General features: G+C 41.1%; 1 protein-coding gene across 2 annotated transcripts in view; it reads left to right on the forward strand.

Annotated features, from left to right (window-relative positions):
* Positions 1-243: 243 nt before the first annotated feature.
* Positions 244-16,807, forward strand: part of mtmr14 (myotubularin related protein 14) — a 34,578-nt gene continuing 18,014 nt past the window's right edge. The window contains exons 1-10 of one of the 2 annotated variants that reach the window (XM_034220739.1): positions 244-1,108; positions 1,911-2,059; positions 7,418-7,526; positions 8,330-8,405; positions 10,407-10,467; positions 10,623-10,745; positions 14,576-14,649; positions 15,184-15,254; positions 15,342-15,416; positions 16,124-16,190. In XM_034220739.1, coding sequence (XP_034076630.1) covers positions 974-1,108; positions 1,911-2,059; positions 7,418-7,526; positions 8,330-8,405; positions 10,407-10,467; positions 10,623-10,745; positions 14,576-14,649; positions 15,184-15,254; positions 15,342-15,416; positions 16,124-16,190 — 940 coding nt within the window. In that variant the 5' untranslated portion in view covers positions 244-973. The remainder of the gene's footprint in view (positions 1,109-1,910; positions 2,060-7,417; positions 7,527-8,329; positions 8,406-10,406; positions 10,468-10,622; positions 10,746-14,575; positions 14,650-15,183; positions 15,255-15,341; positions 15,417-16,123; positions 16,191-16,807) is intronic. The other variant, XM_034220740.1, reaches the window with a different exon arrangement.

Consider the following 16,807-nt stretch of genomic DNA (forward strand, 5'->3'; position numbering starts at 1 on the left):
CCATTTCTGGGCAGCCTGAACATTTGTTTCTTCATATTTAAGTAAGTTACAACCAATTTGACAAAGTGGATTATGGAATAGTGGAGTTGAGAATCGTTATTTAATGTGGCCAAGAATGAGTTCCCTCAGTAAAAGAACTGTGTTTGCAGCACTATCGAGAATCAAAGTAAACACCGTGTGGCCCGACAGTCCAAAACAGCAGAGACCTCACTGAACAACAACACACGTCATTTAAAGGGGGAGATGTCTGTGTCACGTGGTCCTCTCAGCTTCCTGTTTACCGCCTGTTTTACCTTCAGACTGTAGTACACAGATTGCAACACCGCTCTGCACTACTGGGGATTTATTTCACAACAACATATGTAGCGACAGAACTGAGATCCTGCAGCTACATGGTTGACAACTGTATAACTTTATTCCTTGTATCGTCTTGGCCATGGTTACTAAGGAGACATGAAGACGTGACATTGAGGAAACGTGAGCAGGCCTGGGAGGATCCTGGGGCTTTCCTGACTCCAGCTGACCGGAGTTCAGTTAACGTTCGGCGGTGTTGAGACTCGGCCATCACTTCTACTCATATTGCAATTGCAAACAAAGAAGCGGTGATGTGGAGGACTACAAACGTCTGAAATTGTTTACATGAGTTCACGGAGATATTAGTTAAAGGAAACCACAAAGCTAAGCTGAACTAGCTTGTGCCGTGCTAACTCCGAAGGCAGCAGCAGTCGCCGCCGCGGTGTGAGTGGCAGGCTGTGGGGGCTAGCTGACGGGTTGTGTTAGGAGAGCGGAGCAGCTCGCCGGTGCCCTGAATTCAAGAGGACTCCCCGGCTCCGGCCCACTCAAGCGGGCAGTCAGAAAGAAGCTGGCTGGGAAGGGATGGCCTGGTCGGCCTTCCCGTTCCTTAGGACAAGGCTCTGCGGTGTTTGAAGGAGGTCGAGTTCGGCTAGAGGCCACCACCGCGGGTCGTGTCGCTATGATGGCCGCCTCCCCTTCCCTGGCCGGCGGTTTCCCAGCCTCCGCGCTATCGTTCAAAAAGAGCGAGGAAATCGAGGATTTGATAGATTTGTTTTCCAAAATGCAGTACAGAGCAAAGGAAGTGACTCCTCGGGTAAGATTGTGGGTCATCATTCGGTGTGTTTTAGCTGCTTGACAACAGGTCATTGTCTCATGTCATGTGTCATTGCACAATGCTGGAATAATGGAAGTGTCCTTGTACGTTAGCAAAACAACACATACTGCAAGTAGTGATTTATGACCTCTTTACAACCTTAAGGAACCACTGATCAGATTGGCATCCATCTGATAGTTTGTAGATGATGAGCAGGTTGTGTTGCTCTTGTGACCCTCTCCTGTACTCATAGCCTTCATTGGCAATGTATGTTATTGTTGAAAACGTGAATTACTATGGGTATTTCGTTTATTCATAGTTAAATATATTTTTCTATATTGTAAGAGCAGTTCCTAGATCGCATTTTTAATATCAACATGCTATTGTTGTTGACCTACACTCTGCTTAGTGACACAACTGAATGTAAAGGGACACTCACTTTAATGGTGAGAGTCTGCTTCTAACTTTGACACCATGTGTCACACAAACAGCTAGATCTGCATCCACAGTATGTGTGGATACTTTTTTAGAGGTGATCCACAGCTGCAAAAAAATCAGTCATCAAGGTACTAGTGTTTATGTTAATGAGATGCTACCTGATGTAATTCATTCTGTGTTCTGTTAAAATAATGCCCATTTCAGACATGAAGCTGGACTTCGGTTAAATGTGGTTGTTAGGTTACCTATATAGTTTAATCATCTAAAAACGACTCATTCCCAAGTTCTGTTATTTTCCAGAAGAAGAATGATGTCCCTTTTTTAAAACAACTACTATAACTCTGTCTTTGTTTCTCGTCCTCAGGTAGAGGCGATAGAGAAGCGGTGTCTGGAGTTGTTTGCCAGAGATTACAAGTACAGCATCATCCACAACGCCAATGGAGAAGTGTGCGGGCATTACCCCAGGCAGATCGTGTTCCTGGAGTACGAAAGCACAGATGTGGAGAGAGACAGGTACCGTTTTCCCAGTTATTCTCTGATCCAAAGTTCAGTCCACTCGGTTACCAATTCCCTCTTGATTGTGTCACTCCTGAACATGCTCACCTTGCTGCAGAGCAAAGGTCAGGCTCCATCTCCAGCCCCTCTGCTCACACCAAGCAGCAGAAAGGGAGGGGGAACTTCTGAAGTCTCATCTGGAATGATTTATAGTGATTCAATAAGTCTTAACTTCTCACTGCTCTTAATGCAGTTAGACTGTTTTCCACTGTAGTGCTGAAAATAGAAATTGTGCTGAAACAAAGGAGGAAACCCTGATTCACAAGAAAGGGTGTTTTAAAAAAAGCCTTATTGGGCAAATCCCTCATGGCACAGAACTTTTTCCCTTCCAACAAAATGTGTCATGTTTTAATTTTATAGTCGGTCTCGCAGTCTCCCACAATTCAAAATAACAAACTAGGAGAAATTCTTAAATTCTTCATCAGGTCAATTGAAAATGTGTGCATGTGCAATTTGTTTAAAAAATATCAATACATTAGTGGCATTGCTTACAATTCTTCACCCAGAAATATTAATAAGACAGTTATATTGTTGTCCTTTGTTTTACTGAGAAGGTTATCTGTCGTGAACTTTTGGATCATTATTTATTTTCTTGTACTTTTTATTATCATACATTTTTTGACTTCCTTGTATTCCTTGAATTGTTATATTATGTTTTTATGCTGCATGTGTGCAAAACGTTTTTAACGTTTGACCCAAGCGGTAAACTCTGGGGAATAGCCGGGACGCCAATACGGAAGTGCCACACACTGCAGTTCATATATTGGCCGATAGGCGATGGCTGCAGAAAGGAGCAACTTCCATGGACCCCCATGTTAAAATGCCCAACTTTACAGCAGAAAAAAACATGTTTCTACCCCTGGCTCCATACATTTTATTATCGATATAGTTAGATTCCACCTTCATGGTTATGAATCTGTGAGTGAATTGTTTTCTAACACGACACTTTTATTTATATTAGGTCTTAATGTTTTTGCATAAATTAGGGCGTGGTCACATTGAGTGACGGCTCTGTGAAGTGACTGCTGCTGCTAGCTTCATGTCTCTCTGCTAGCTGTTCCGTGAAGCTAGCTACAGGGACTTACAATTACATAAGGACCTTATTTGGAGCAGGCGGGAGTTGAACTCTGACGTCACTGTCGAGCCGTTAGTGGCCGACTCCGCCTACTAAGGGCTTCTCGGCAACTGCAGAATCCTATGGGTGACGTCACGGACCCTACGTCCATTTATATATACAGTCTATGGTTTGACCTGAATTGGATTTCTTGTTTCTTTAATTTGTGATCTGTGCCATGTTGTAAAACACTTTGAGCGGCACCTAGTGTACGAAAAGTTCTATACAAGTAAAGCTATATTATCATTTTATCATGGTTTAAAGCCCCGGACACACCAAGCCGATTTTGGCCGTCGATGGGCGTCAGGCCGACGATGAGCGTCGACACGCCCTACTCAGATTGGTGTGTCCCGCACCGTCGTGTCTTTTCAGCCGTGCCGACACCTTTTCGGCCGAAAACCCACCGATTCAACATGTCGAATCGGTGGGCAGCAAGCCCCCAGGAAGTGCGCCGGACTCTGATGAGAATATTCGTTGTGGCCAAATGGCGGTACTACACTTCCGTTAGGTTGCTGGGCCGGAAACACTTTTTCCCATTGACTTACATGGGGAAAGAGTGGTCTGTAAATCGTTGGATAATTTTTTTTAAACTAAATAAACTACCCAGTATGAACGTTTGTATAGCCCTTATTAAAAGCATTCGGTCCTCAAGTTGTAAAATATGCTAATAACGTTATTCTGAGAGTTATTTTCCTCGGCATTATGAACGCGCATCTAACCCACGGGACCGTGCTGCCCGGCACGTTCATGTTACGTGTTCCGACTGTAACAGTTTGGAGGATTTAGTAGCCTGGTATATTACACAGTTTTAGCGGCATATATACACATATGGTTGGTGTTTAACAAAAAGGGGTGTTATAGTCTGTGTTGTAGTGTGTGATATTGGTATTTATGGAAACATTTTACACCTTTCCTTCAAGTATTATACGTTTGTGTTACTTGTGGGGTACTTAACATGAATAGTCACAGTTACTATCCTTTTACTCCATCACATTTAAAAGAGAAATAGGCTATTGTTATTTTAACTCCACCACCTTCAGCTTTACTTTTTAGATAAGATTTAACTCACAATTGATCATAACAGGCTTCAACATACATACATTTTTATATATTAAGTGTATATATATATTAAATTATATAAGTGGTTTCATGTACAACCCACACAAGTATTATGCTAAATCAAGCTCTGTTGCTTGGATATCACTAGATCCTGTTATCAGCGTAATATAAAAGTACATAACGATTGATGTGTAACTTAGCATTAATTACTAGCTAGCTGCTAACTGCCGCGACCGCCTCGTTAATATCAAATCCATCATAACAATCCAGTACCATGCTGTCATGAACACCATGGTACATGGTACAGCGTGCTGTTACGTGTACGCAAATTGACGTGCTTAATGTGAACGAGTCTTTTAGGGGGCGTGGTTAAAGTTGCGCATGCTCTATGAGCGCACATACGGGTACTTCTCAGGCATGACGGGTAATCTGTGACGTTTCGCTCTCTCAAAAGTTGGCCCATTTTATCTTCATGAGCCAATGAGCAGCTCTCATAAGAATGAATGCGGCCCGCCTCCCACACTGTATCCAGTTCTTATTATACATCCATGGTGGGTGTCACTACCCGATCTGCAGCCCTGCCCGATCTGCAGTGCGCATGTGCGAGATGGTCCGCCATATTGGACAACTCTGGACACTTGACACAGTGGCTTTTGGCAAAGCTCAAAAAGAAAACTCGAGAGAGATGAGTTATTGTTATTACAACGTGACTTCACTATTATTTAACAACTCTTTTTATTGGGTTCTTTTATTTGGGGTTAAGTACATTGTCAGAATAAGTGAGAAATGAATTTAACTTATGTTAGACAGCTATCATACTGAATAAATATTTACTGTGAATGTATGCAAACAAGTATGGTATATAGCTGTCTAACAGAAGTTAAATTCATTTCTCACTTATTCTGACAATGTACTTATTACGTTCCCTACTGGGCTAGGGGAACCAAAGGGAAGCAACACAAACCAGAATGGAATTTGGTAAAAGTTATAAGTGGTTTTATTATAACTATAGTCGTGGAACAAAATAATAAGGCATATAGCTTGGCACAAACAAAGGGCCAAATACTGTCGCCTAATAGTCAACAAAAGGAGAACTCCAAAAGAGAGTTATGTAGGTAGTACACGTCAGAGAATAATACACAAAAGGAAAACAAAACCTCACTTCTAAAGTGGTATAAATAACGAAAAGGGCTGTGCAAAAATACAGCTGCTTGTAATCAACAGGCGCTAACCGCTAAGCTAACCTGGATTCTACTCACACAATTGATACGGCAATATCTTACGAAATACAGAAGCACAGATTTAACACGCTGTTAAACAGTATCACTTTAACACACAACACCACAGCATTACGTCAACCAACAAGTAAATACACCACGAGGCTAGAGGCGTCTGTCCCACATCACAGAGCCTCCCGAATGATCTCCGTCCCCGGCCTTTGTACTCCTCCCCCGGAAGATGTGCCGGAAGCCGGCAGGGATTGGATGACGTCGATCCAATCACCTCTTCGGATGATACGAGGGCGGGACAGCCAATAACATCGTGGCAACCTTACAGCTCATTTGCATACACACACACACACACAACAGAGTTAAGAGGACCAGGAAGGCAGCAGCCGTAACAGTACTTAACCCCAAATAAAAGAACCCAATAAAAAGAGTTGTTAAATAATAGTGAAGTCACCCGATCGGCAGCTCTGCCCGATAACAATAACTCATCTCTCTCGCGTTTTCTTTTTGAGCTTTGCCAATGCCACTGTGTCAAGTGTCCTACTTGGGTTGCCGTCCGGAGTTGTCCAATATGGCGGACCATCTCCCACATGCGCACTGCAGATCGGGCAGAGCTGCCGATCGGGTAGTGACAGTGGGCAGTCGGCCAAAGGCTGTCGGCAAAAGAAATCACTCTGATTGGCTGTTCAGCTAGCGAATCAGTGCATGAGAAGCGAAACGGAAGTGAGGGACCCAAACAAACTATTAAGAAGGCAAATCTGAGATTTCATTGAACTCCAGCTCTCGACACAGGTTCGGGAAAGCCCCATGAGCTCCTCGTTGTAGAGTGAAAATGGAACGCACACGCTATTTGTTGTTTGTTTATATCACGCAGTCTGTTCTTCTTCTCTCGGTTATCACGCAGTCTGTCTTCCGGTTGTTGCCTCTTTTGAATGGTGAATACACACTACCGCCGCCTACTGGTAAGGAGAGTTATTGCCACTCACGCATGCAGAGTTCGTACGTGCAACTTGGCCGTCGGCTGAAGTCTTTGCGGTGTGTTCCAGTGCGACACATGGCGGAGACGCAGAGACGCGAGGCGACGCAACAGTCGGGGTCCGTCTGTGTCAGTTCTTTGGTGTCAGCTTTGTGTGTCCGGGCCTTAACAGCTTATTTAGGTACATTTAGTCTTTGTGGGCCAAGTTTGAACTATTTTAAACTCATTCAGTTTTCTGACAATAGAAAAAAAAACTAGAACAACGATATAGTGAATTTGGCAGATAGCAGGAGGTGTAACAGGCTGTCTCTTCAGTGTTTGCAAAGACCAGTCACAGGGCAACTACAGCCATTTCTTCTTCTTCTTTAAATACACAAACAAACTATATGTCCATATGAACCAAGAATGCAGCACAGCTGTCCTCATTAACCTCCTGTCTGTCCACTTCAGTTAAAGAAGAGATTTCACTTTTTCATTTTGTCCATGTGTCTCACTGTTAGATGGGGGCTCGACCAATTAATATAGAAAAGCTGATGTTGACGCAAATAATTTGAACACTCAAAACAGTCGCTACATTTAAACGGGTAGCACAAAAACCCCTTGTTGTGTTAATAACCTCAGATAATCATGAGGTCTTTTGAATGCACGCTCTTCAACCCTTTAGATAATCCTTCCAGTGTTTGTGTTTTCGTGGCCAAAATAGCAGCCAGCAGGCACTTAAGATGTACTGGTTCATTAAATGAAATAATCAATGGTTGTTAAGCGCTGAATGTCCCACTGTAACCTCCTTCAATAGATCATCTGTATTGATTATCTGATTGTAGAGGTGTCGGCAGCGTGTTGCTTTAAATGACATTTCAATGATTAAGAGGACAGACAGATAGTTTGAATAACACATGCTGGTGTGTGTGTGTGTGTGTGTGTGTGTGTGTGTGCAGGTTTGAGAGCGCGGTGCACATCAGTAAGCTGCAGGACCTGGTGAACCGCAGTAAGCTGGCCCGCTGCAGAGGGAGGTTCGTCTGTCCGGTCATCCTCTACAACGGCAAGGTACTGCTGTCCTCACGCAGTGTTCCTGCTGCCGATTACTATAATCATTATATAGTGTATGAGGGCTGCACAATTAACTGAAATTGAAAGTGTAGTAGTCAAATTGCGGAAGGCGCAATATTTGTATAGGCAAAATATATGTGTAAATATTATTCAAAATGAAAGATTCTGGAGCTGCAGAGTCCCGGCCTACAAATCTTATTCCACAGACTTCCTTAAATATCTTTAATTGGTACAGATCCTATTGAAAAGTAAAATAATTATGAATTATATTTAAAATAATTATGCAAAAATGATCAACCCCTGTGTATCGTTAATCATATTGCAATTGTAAGTTCAATGTAAAAACATTACGTGTGTGACAATTTTTCACTTTAATTTTTTCTGCTGCAACCCAAGTGTAACTTGCAACCCTTTTTATGGCTCCTAAGGCCATCACAAGATCAAATAAAAACATATTTAAAGTGTTAAACTGGCGTGTTTTCATATCTTATAATCCCCTAGTGTACATTACAGCCTGTGAGAATGTTAGCGTATGGCTCAAGAATCCGACACAGATAAAGGAATATATGAGGATATAAAAAGTGCGGCACTGAAATATGAATAGTAACCTATTTACTGTTTTTAATGATGTTCTTTTGATTTGCCTAACTAAGAAAAAACTTCCAGTGTCCTTGCTTCTCATGTTGAAATGAGCATATTTTCCCTTCCTCTGTTCTGTATGATTAGGCGACACGATGTAAATTATTGTAACAACATGCTAGTATGTGTCATACAGTCAGTAAATATTGTTCTTTCTGCAGCATATCTGCCGGTCGTCCACTCTGGCAGGATGGGGGGAACTGTATGGACGCACAGGCTACAACTACATCTTCTCAGGTACACATGCATATACAATGTTTAAATTAAGATTAGCCTAAGCAGAAGAAGTTATAATACATATTTTCCATGGGGGAAGTTGCAGTTCCTCTTGTGCTTTCTGAAGCTGCAGCTGCTGTCAAACCCATAAAGAACACGCATAAAGAATTGTGTCTTTCAGCCACATACTGTAGTATTAAATATAATGACAACAGAAATAAACCAAACATTGACTTTGAAAGATTGTCTCTCTTCCCCCCTCTGTCATTCAGAAATGTAAAACGCCATAGTATGTCCATTTGTGGTTAAGGAGCTAAAATACGGTTCTTTTAAAGTATCACTTATTTGTTTGAGTTTTCGGCCATAATTTCCATCTTTTTCAAAAACAGTATTCTGGGAATGCTTTGATATCAGACACAGAGGGGGTCAAACAATCAGACACTTATCAAAACTTGAAAACTGGAAAAATAAACTTAATACCATCCCCCACATTTCTGTCAAAATGGTGCTAACAGACCAGGGTTTCACTTTGGACCTGTAATACAAAGTAAGTAAGGGATATTACTGACTTTTCAGGTGCACTCACTTTCAGTGTGACCTCGAGTAACTCGGTTTAGATCAACTAAACATCACAAAACAGTAAAAAGGCCAGTCAAGATATCCTAGAAAACATGGAAACATCATTACATTGTTGGTTTAACCAACAGTCCAACAACCAAAACATTCAAGTCACTCGTATGTAATGCCAAAAAAAGCAAAACAATATTAGATTTAAGAACAGGAACCATCAGATGACTAACATCCTGAGTCAGCTGTCGGGTCTTCTCACCGAACGGTTGGCTGAGTTTGAAACTGCTCGTGTTTCTGAGGGACTTGTTACATTGTGGTAAGCCCTCAGCAGTTACTCCGATGATCAGTAGATGGGTATGGAAAAAGCAACGGAAATAGGTTTCATTAGTTGGCACAGAGCAGTGAGCATCCACTTATTTTAGTCGTTGCTAGTTTCAAAAGGCTTTAAACTCATCATATCTGGGGTTAATCCAGATAATAGACCTGTTGAATGTCAGAAGTCCAGCTCCTTGTCTTTAGGTGAACAGACCATCTGGATTTCCTTTCTGTAATACTTCGGACATGGCCATTTTGGCTAATCAAGTTGGAAGAGGAAGATTGCAGACCTAGTTTCTCTCTGGGCTTGTATATGACTTTCCTTCATTTGGCAGATGCATTTGTCTAAACACTCTCCATAAGTGCATTCAAGTTTCATAAGAACAATAGCTCAATGTCAGAAGTGCATCCTTCGCTTACAAAACTCCTTAAGAGTGTGCAGAGTGAGTCAGTGAAACCAGAACACACAGCCCTGGTGGACGAGGATCAGTTATGCACATATACTGAAGAGGATTACTATATTCCAAGTGATCAAAACATATATTTGATGTAAGAGCCTCTGCCTGTTTTCAGCACATTAGGTCCCCCATTACCTACCTTTTTGAAGTTGCCTAGCATAGCTGTGAATGGTATTATGTTTAAAGACTGAACTTGTTTTGACCCTAAAACAACCAAGACATCTCAATCTATTTGAAAATAAATTCATTAGGGCTGCACAACTGATCAAAATGTTGCAATATGGATGACTGCAATATTCAAATTGCAGGAGGTGCAATATTTGTTACAGGCAAAATACTGTTAGTGTAAATACAATTCTGAATCAAGGATTGTGGTGCTACATGTCCCGGCCTCAAATCCTGTTCTATGCACCTCAAATATCTTTGTTTGATACAGATATTTAGAAAATCCAACTGTGATCCAAGTTTTATATATATATTAAACACATTGAGGATATTGACGCAAAAACATCCAACCCCTCAAATATCATGAATATATTTGCAATTGCTGTCATTCAAAATAATCACAATTGGTTATTTTTTTCAAATCGTGCAGCCCTAACAATAATTGTAAGTTTGAGTGATTTACAGTTTGTGTCATTGGCTTGACTTTGACCTCCTGTATGCTTCTGTTCTTCAGGGGGCACTGATGACACGTGGACAGAGTCTGAGGAGGTCCCAGAGGATGACAGTGCAGTCAGGTAATCACATGTCTCTCTGGGAGCGAATCACTGACAACAAAAACCAGCCCGATGAATGCTGCCGGAAAGACTTCTCATCAAAGTAAGACATCTATCCAGAGAAAATCAGTTTTCTAATGAATCTTTCTCTCCTCGTATATTTCCCTCCTCCTCAGGAACGGGGACTCGCAGCTCTTTGACAAAGTCCGAGGACACGACATTAAGCTGCTACGCTACCTCTCAGTCCGCTACATCTGTGACCTGATGGTGGAGAACAAGAAGGTCAAGTTTGGCCTAAAGTAAGGAACACCACTGGCTACTCTCTCTCTGGCTGTCCCTGCCTCCTCTGCATGTTGTAGAAAGACACTTCATGACAGACTACAGACTCAGTCCCTCTGTGTTGGCTCGATGTTTCTGCACATTTAGCTTTAAATTCACACTGGCTGTATACAGTGTGCTGTGATTGTGTGTAATCTGGGATGCTTCAGATTTGCTCATTGTATCTTGCTCTGTATACAGACAGAGCTTGGTAATCATTGTTGCAGGGTTCTTGGTATTTTAAAGGCTAATCCACTGTAGCTGTTGATCAGCTGTTACATGTGGAAAATATTTAGCTGGTAGTATTGCTCACACATTTATTGACAAAAAATGTATGTCAGAAGAGCAGTGAAAATACTTGGGAAAACGAAAGAAAGATGTAAGGAATGGCGAGAAACAATAGAGGTGAAGTCCCGCCCATCTACTTCCGGTCCATGGGACCTTATTTGGGAAAAAGTATGTATTGAAGTCAATGGGGAGAGAAAACGTATCTTTCGATCCCGTTTGAATTGTGCCACGAATTGATGTTTGTCAATCTTAAAAGATCATTTCCATGTCAAAAAAGTCACAGTTTGTCGTAAAACTGTTGAAATATAAGACTATGAAAAATACGCAACGAGAAAGACTAGAAATCCCAGAGTCCCGGTCCCTCATGCAGGCTCTTACGGAACCGACTAACTCCCCTTGTGTGTATGTACAGCTCTCAACGTGCCCAGACTTGGAGTGATTTTCACCTCTTTTAATACTTTTCGCCTCATTCTGAAAGAAAGAAGTGAAATGTTCCAACGTGACGGCCATCTTGGTGTGTGGTGCGAGAACGGGAGATGTAGTTCATTGAGCGGTTCACACAAAAAAAGTGTTACTTCACCGTTTTATGACACATTTGTATTTTTTTGACTTGCAAAATTATCTTTTAAATTGGCAAACATCATTCGTGGCACAATTCAAACGGGAGAGAAAGATAAACTTTCTCTCTCCATTGACTTCAATACATAATTTTTCCGAAATGGGGTCCCATGGAGCTCCCCCGGAAAGGGAGGAACTTCGCCTCTATATATGAACATTTGACTGACCTGAAGCCCATTTAAAAACCTCAGGAATCATCAAGATACAAAGATGGATGCTCCCAAGCCATCAAACCAAGCAGAACTGCGTGCATCTTCCTCCAGGAGCAGAATAGTCTAGCCAAGTTGCACACATGAAAGCTGTGATTGTAGATCAGGTTAACCCACTAAATATTGATTTATAAACTCTTCTTTAGTTATAACAATAATATTGTGATTTTTTTTGTTTGCATTATTATTATTCAAGGTCTGAAACCAGTGGATATATTTTGGTTAGTTTACCAGTTTTTATTTTCTAAATGCCAATATTATTATTTGGAAATTTGCTGAAAAATTGTCGGTAGTTAAGAGAATAACAAAAATATAAAAAATTTGATTTTTAAATTTTGCAGTTGTCTCTTAGTTTTTCCCAACCTATACCTACAGTGGGGCAAAAAAGTATTTAGTCAGCCACCAATTGTGCAAGTTCTCCCACTTAAAGTTCGCCTGTAATTTTCATCCTAGGTATACCTCAACTATGAGAGACAAAATGAGAAGAAACAAAATCCAGAAAATCACATTGTCTGATTTTTAAAGAATTTATTTGCAAATGATGGTGGAAAATAAGTATTTGGTCAATAACAAAAGTTAATCTCAATACTTTGTTATATACCCTTTGTTGGCAATGACAGAGGTCAAACATTTTCTGTAAGTCTTCACAAGGTTTTCACAAACTGTTGCTGGTATTTTTGGCCCATTCCTCCATGCAGATCTCCTCTAGAGCAGTGATGTTTTGGGGCTGTCGCTGGGCAACACAGACTTTCAACTCCCTCCAAAGATTTTCTATGGGGCTGAGATCTGGAGACTGGCTAGGCCACTCCAGGACCTTGAAATGCTTCTTACGAAGCCACTCCTTCGTTGCCTGGGCGGTGTGTTTGGGATCATTGTCATGCTGAAAGACCCAGCCACGTTTCATCTTCAATGCCCTTGCTGATGGAAGGAGGTTGTCACTCAAAATCTCACGATACATGGCCCCATTCATTCTTTCTTTTACACGGATCAGTCGTCCTGGTCCCTTTGCAGAGAAACAGCCCCAAAGCATGATGTTTCCACCCCCATGTTTCACAGTAGGTATGGTGTTCTTTGGATGCAACTCAGCATTCTTTCTCCTCCAAACACATCTAGTTGAGTTTTTACCAAAAAGTTCTATTTTGGTTTCATCTGACCATAGGACATTCTCCCAATCCTCTTCTGGATCATCTAAATGCTCTCGAGCAAACTTCAGACGGGCCTGAACATGTACTGGCTTAAGCAGGGGGACACGTCTGGCACTGCAGGATTTGAGTCCCTGGCGGCGTAGTGTGTTACTGATGGTAGCCTTTGTTACTTTGGTCCCAGCTCTCTGCAGGTCATTGACTAGGTCCCCCCGTGTGGTTCTGGGATTTTTGCTCACTGTTCTTGTGATCATTTTGACCCCACGGGGTGAGATCTTGCGTGGAGCCCCAGATCGAGGGAGATTATCAGTGGTCTTGTATGTCTTCCATTTTCTAATAATTGCTCTCACAGTTGATTTCTTCACACCAAGCTGCTTACCTATTGCAGATTCAGTCTTCCCAGCCTGGTGCAGGTCTGCAATTTTGTTTCTGGTGTCCTTTGACAGCTCTTTGGTCTTGGCCATAGTGGAGTTTGTAGGTGACCAAATACTTATTTTACTGAGGAATTTACCAATGAATTCATTAAAGATCCTACAATGTGATTTCCTGGATTCTTTCCCCCCATTCTGTCTCTCATAGTTGAAGTGTACCCAGGATGAAGATTACAGGCCTCTCTCATCTTTTTAAGTGGGAGAACTTGCACAATTGGTGGCTGACTAAATACTTTTTTGCCCTACTGTATATGAATGACTATTTCAAGAAAACACTAACATTAAGGCTGAAACCTTAGCTCAGTGCATATGGGTTAAAATACGTATAGATTCTGCTGTAGCTTAGTAGTAGGAGTGTACAACTCATCAAAATTATATTGCAAAATAGACTAGTCCAATGTTCAAATCGCAGTAGGCACAATACTTGTTAAAGGCTAAATATGTATTTAAATACCATTTTAAATGAAGTATTGAGGAGCTGCATAGATATTGTCATGGCCTGGCTCTTGGCCATAACAAAAAGCGTGGGAAGGACAAGAATATGTATAGGAAAATGTGTTTATTTGGCAAAACTCAATGTGGCCAAAAAACAAACAAAAGGGCAAGGCAAAAAAGAATAAGCGAAAAAAGCGACGCTGCTCTCGGAGGTCCGGTCCTCTGGGGGGAGAGCGATCGAGGCTCTGGCTCAGGCCTCTTAATCCTCCGGTGCCAGCCGTCAGGTGTCCTCAATCAGTGAATCAGGTGTCCTCAATCAGTGTGGGCACAAGCAGAGGAGGAACATAAAAGGGCCATACACAACACAGGAGACCTCAAAGCAGGGGTCGTCACAATATCCAGACGTACTTAACAGAACAGATTTGTTTTGCACAGATCCTCATTAAAAAAATCACACCATGATCATTTAATGTATTTTTCAATGATGAATGAGAATATTGATGCAAAAATGGTCATGCCCTCCTATATCGTTATCATAATATCGGTCAAAAATAAACGCAATTGGTTAATTTCAAATCATGCAGACCGAATGATAAGCCATTTTGGCCTAACAAAGGTATTATATGGAAGTGTTGTCTCTTCATATACTGCAGTGCCCATGGATGCTCACCTTGTTTCTCCCCTGCAGTGTGACGTCCTCTGAGAAGGCGGACAAGGCCCAACGCTATGCAGACTTCACCCTGCTCTCTGTGCCTTACCCAGGTAAACTACCAGTCACTTCGCTCACTCACTTCACTAAAGATTGAACAATAAATTGTCCTGTCAAATACTGTTTATCAGCAGATATTAGTTTAATGCAGAGACAAATAACTTACAGTAGCTGTGTGCCAAGTAATAAGACTACTAGAAGGCCTCTATAATAAGAAAATAAAACAAATCCTGCACATTTCCACTCATACAAGAAAGGAGAAGAAATGACGTAAACTGTCAACATTGCCTCATGATCATATGATTTTAAAGAATCCAAAGCCATTGTTAAAATGACTGTCAAATGCCTTCTTTAGGAAACCAATCATATCTGACTCAACACAATTTTGAAAGACATGGAACAGGATTCATTAGAACAGTTTTGTGTGCAAAAAGTCTTCTTGCATCAGAGAAAATAGTAGTTGGCATCAGCTATACCTCAAAGTTACAAAGTAGACTGTTTATCATTTGGATTTGAAAGAACAGGGCCACATTCTGTAGCCTCAGTTTAACTCCTGACCAAGTGTGCTGAATGTGTTTCTTTTTTAGGGTGTGAGTTTTTTAAGGACTACAAAGACAGAGACTACACAGCGGAGGGTCTGGTGTTCAACTGGAATCAGGTACAGAGAGTAGAGAGTGTGTTCTCTGACTGTACTGTAGCTCGGCTCTGATTTATTCACCTGATGACTCTGTGTCTCCACTCTCAGGACTATGTGGACGCTCCTTTGACAATCCCACTGGGCTTTACTCAGAACTTGAACATTGACTGGACTCGATACCAGGTTACTCTTCTTCTAATGTGTTCACTCTGTTGCATCCACTCTACCAGCTGTGACTCACTTCTTTACTCTTGTATTTGTGGTGTGTGAGTGCCATCTGTTGTCCATCCTGTAAAGTGCTTTAGTCATGCTTCACATCCAGTAAAAGTCCCAGTGCAGAGCTTTAAACCTCACTGACTCAAACACACATTGTTCAAACCCACACAACTTGAAGTCAGCACCCCAAAAACTATCATATGTAAGGCTGAACTTTGGGGAAGTGTATACAACGATAGACGACCACAAATAACCGTTGGACTTGTGTTAGGATAAGGGCTGTCAAGTAATTAAAAGGGAATCTAATGAATTGCCGGTTTTGTGATGAATGCATCTAAATCATGCTGGCGGTGTTATTCAACAATAGGCAGTATAATAATCCATTCACAAAGCATAAAATAATATTTAAACATGCTTTTAATTTGAATAAATTATCCAAGTTAACAGGATGATTTGACAGCTCTAGTTGTAATTAGGGGTAAAACAAGCTGACAGAATATAACAGCAATTTTTCTTCTTATGTCAAAGATATTCACTTGTTTATAATTTCTTATTGATATGTTTTCATTCTATATTATATAACATTATATAATTAATTTACAAGATTCTTCCATTAAGAGTTTCTCTTCTTTTTATCACATGTATTGTCTTTTGTTTGCTTGTGCTTCTTTCAGTCGTGGGACCTGGTGGAGCAGACCCAGAACTACCTGAAGATGCTGCTCCACATCATCAACAGTGATGGTGGGTACTGTTTCTGATGTAGTATCAGCTTTAGGATTGTAACTGTCATGGGATAAAAATGAGAACATTTGAACTAATGCATGATTTCATTATTTTTTTCTTCTATAGATCATTAGTTAAGACAATGAATAATAAAAGCCACATTTTAAGCGAGCAGAAACTAAAGTAAGGCCTTAAAATCCTTCCTTTAACAATCTTATTTAAGTCATTCTATGATAATGAACTAAATGTCAGTAGTTTCTGGTATGTTGCTCTGAAATAAGAATCAATTTGAAAATGTAGCCTAGGGTTCTGCTAAACTGTAATGGGTTTTTTAACAACAAAATGTTTAGTCCATCAGTCGAGCAAATAATCATTAGTTGTAGCCACATCATTGGAAGTGTATGGTTATGTTTCCTTTAATGCAGCTCTTTAAAATGTTTGGGGATTGCTTTGGCCGAGAGCTAATAAATACCTTAAGAAAGTGGTTCTCAAACTTTTTCTGTCAGGCCCCCCCTTTGGAGAAAAAAATAAGTCGGACCCCCGCAACACAAATAGTCAGGCTCAGTGGCGGCGCTAGATATTTAATTTGGGGTGCTGTGGGGTAGCTTGACGTTTCATAGAGGGTGCTCAAACAT

This window comes from Gymnodraco acuticeps, unplaced genomic scaffold, assembly GCF_902827175.1.
Source record: "Gymnodraco acuticeps unplaced genomic scaffold, fGymAcu1.1, whole genome shotgun sequence".
NCBI classification, from domain to species: domain Eukaryota; kingdom Metazoa; phylum Chordata; class Actinopteri; order Perciformes; family Bathydraconidae; genus Gymnodraco; species Gymnodraco acuticeps.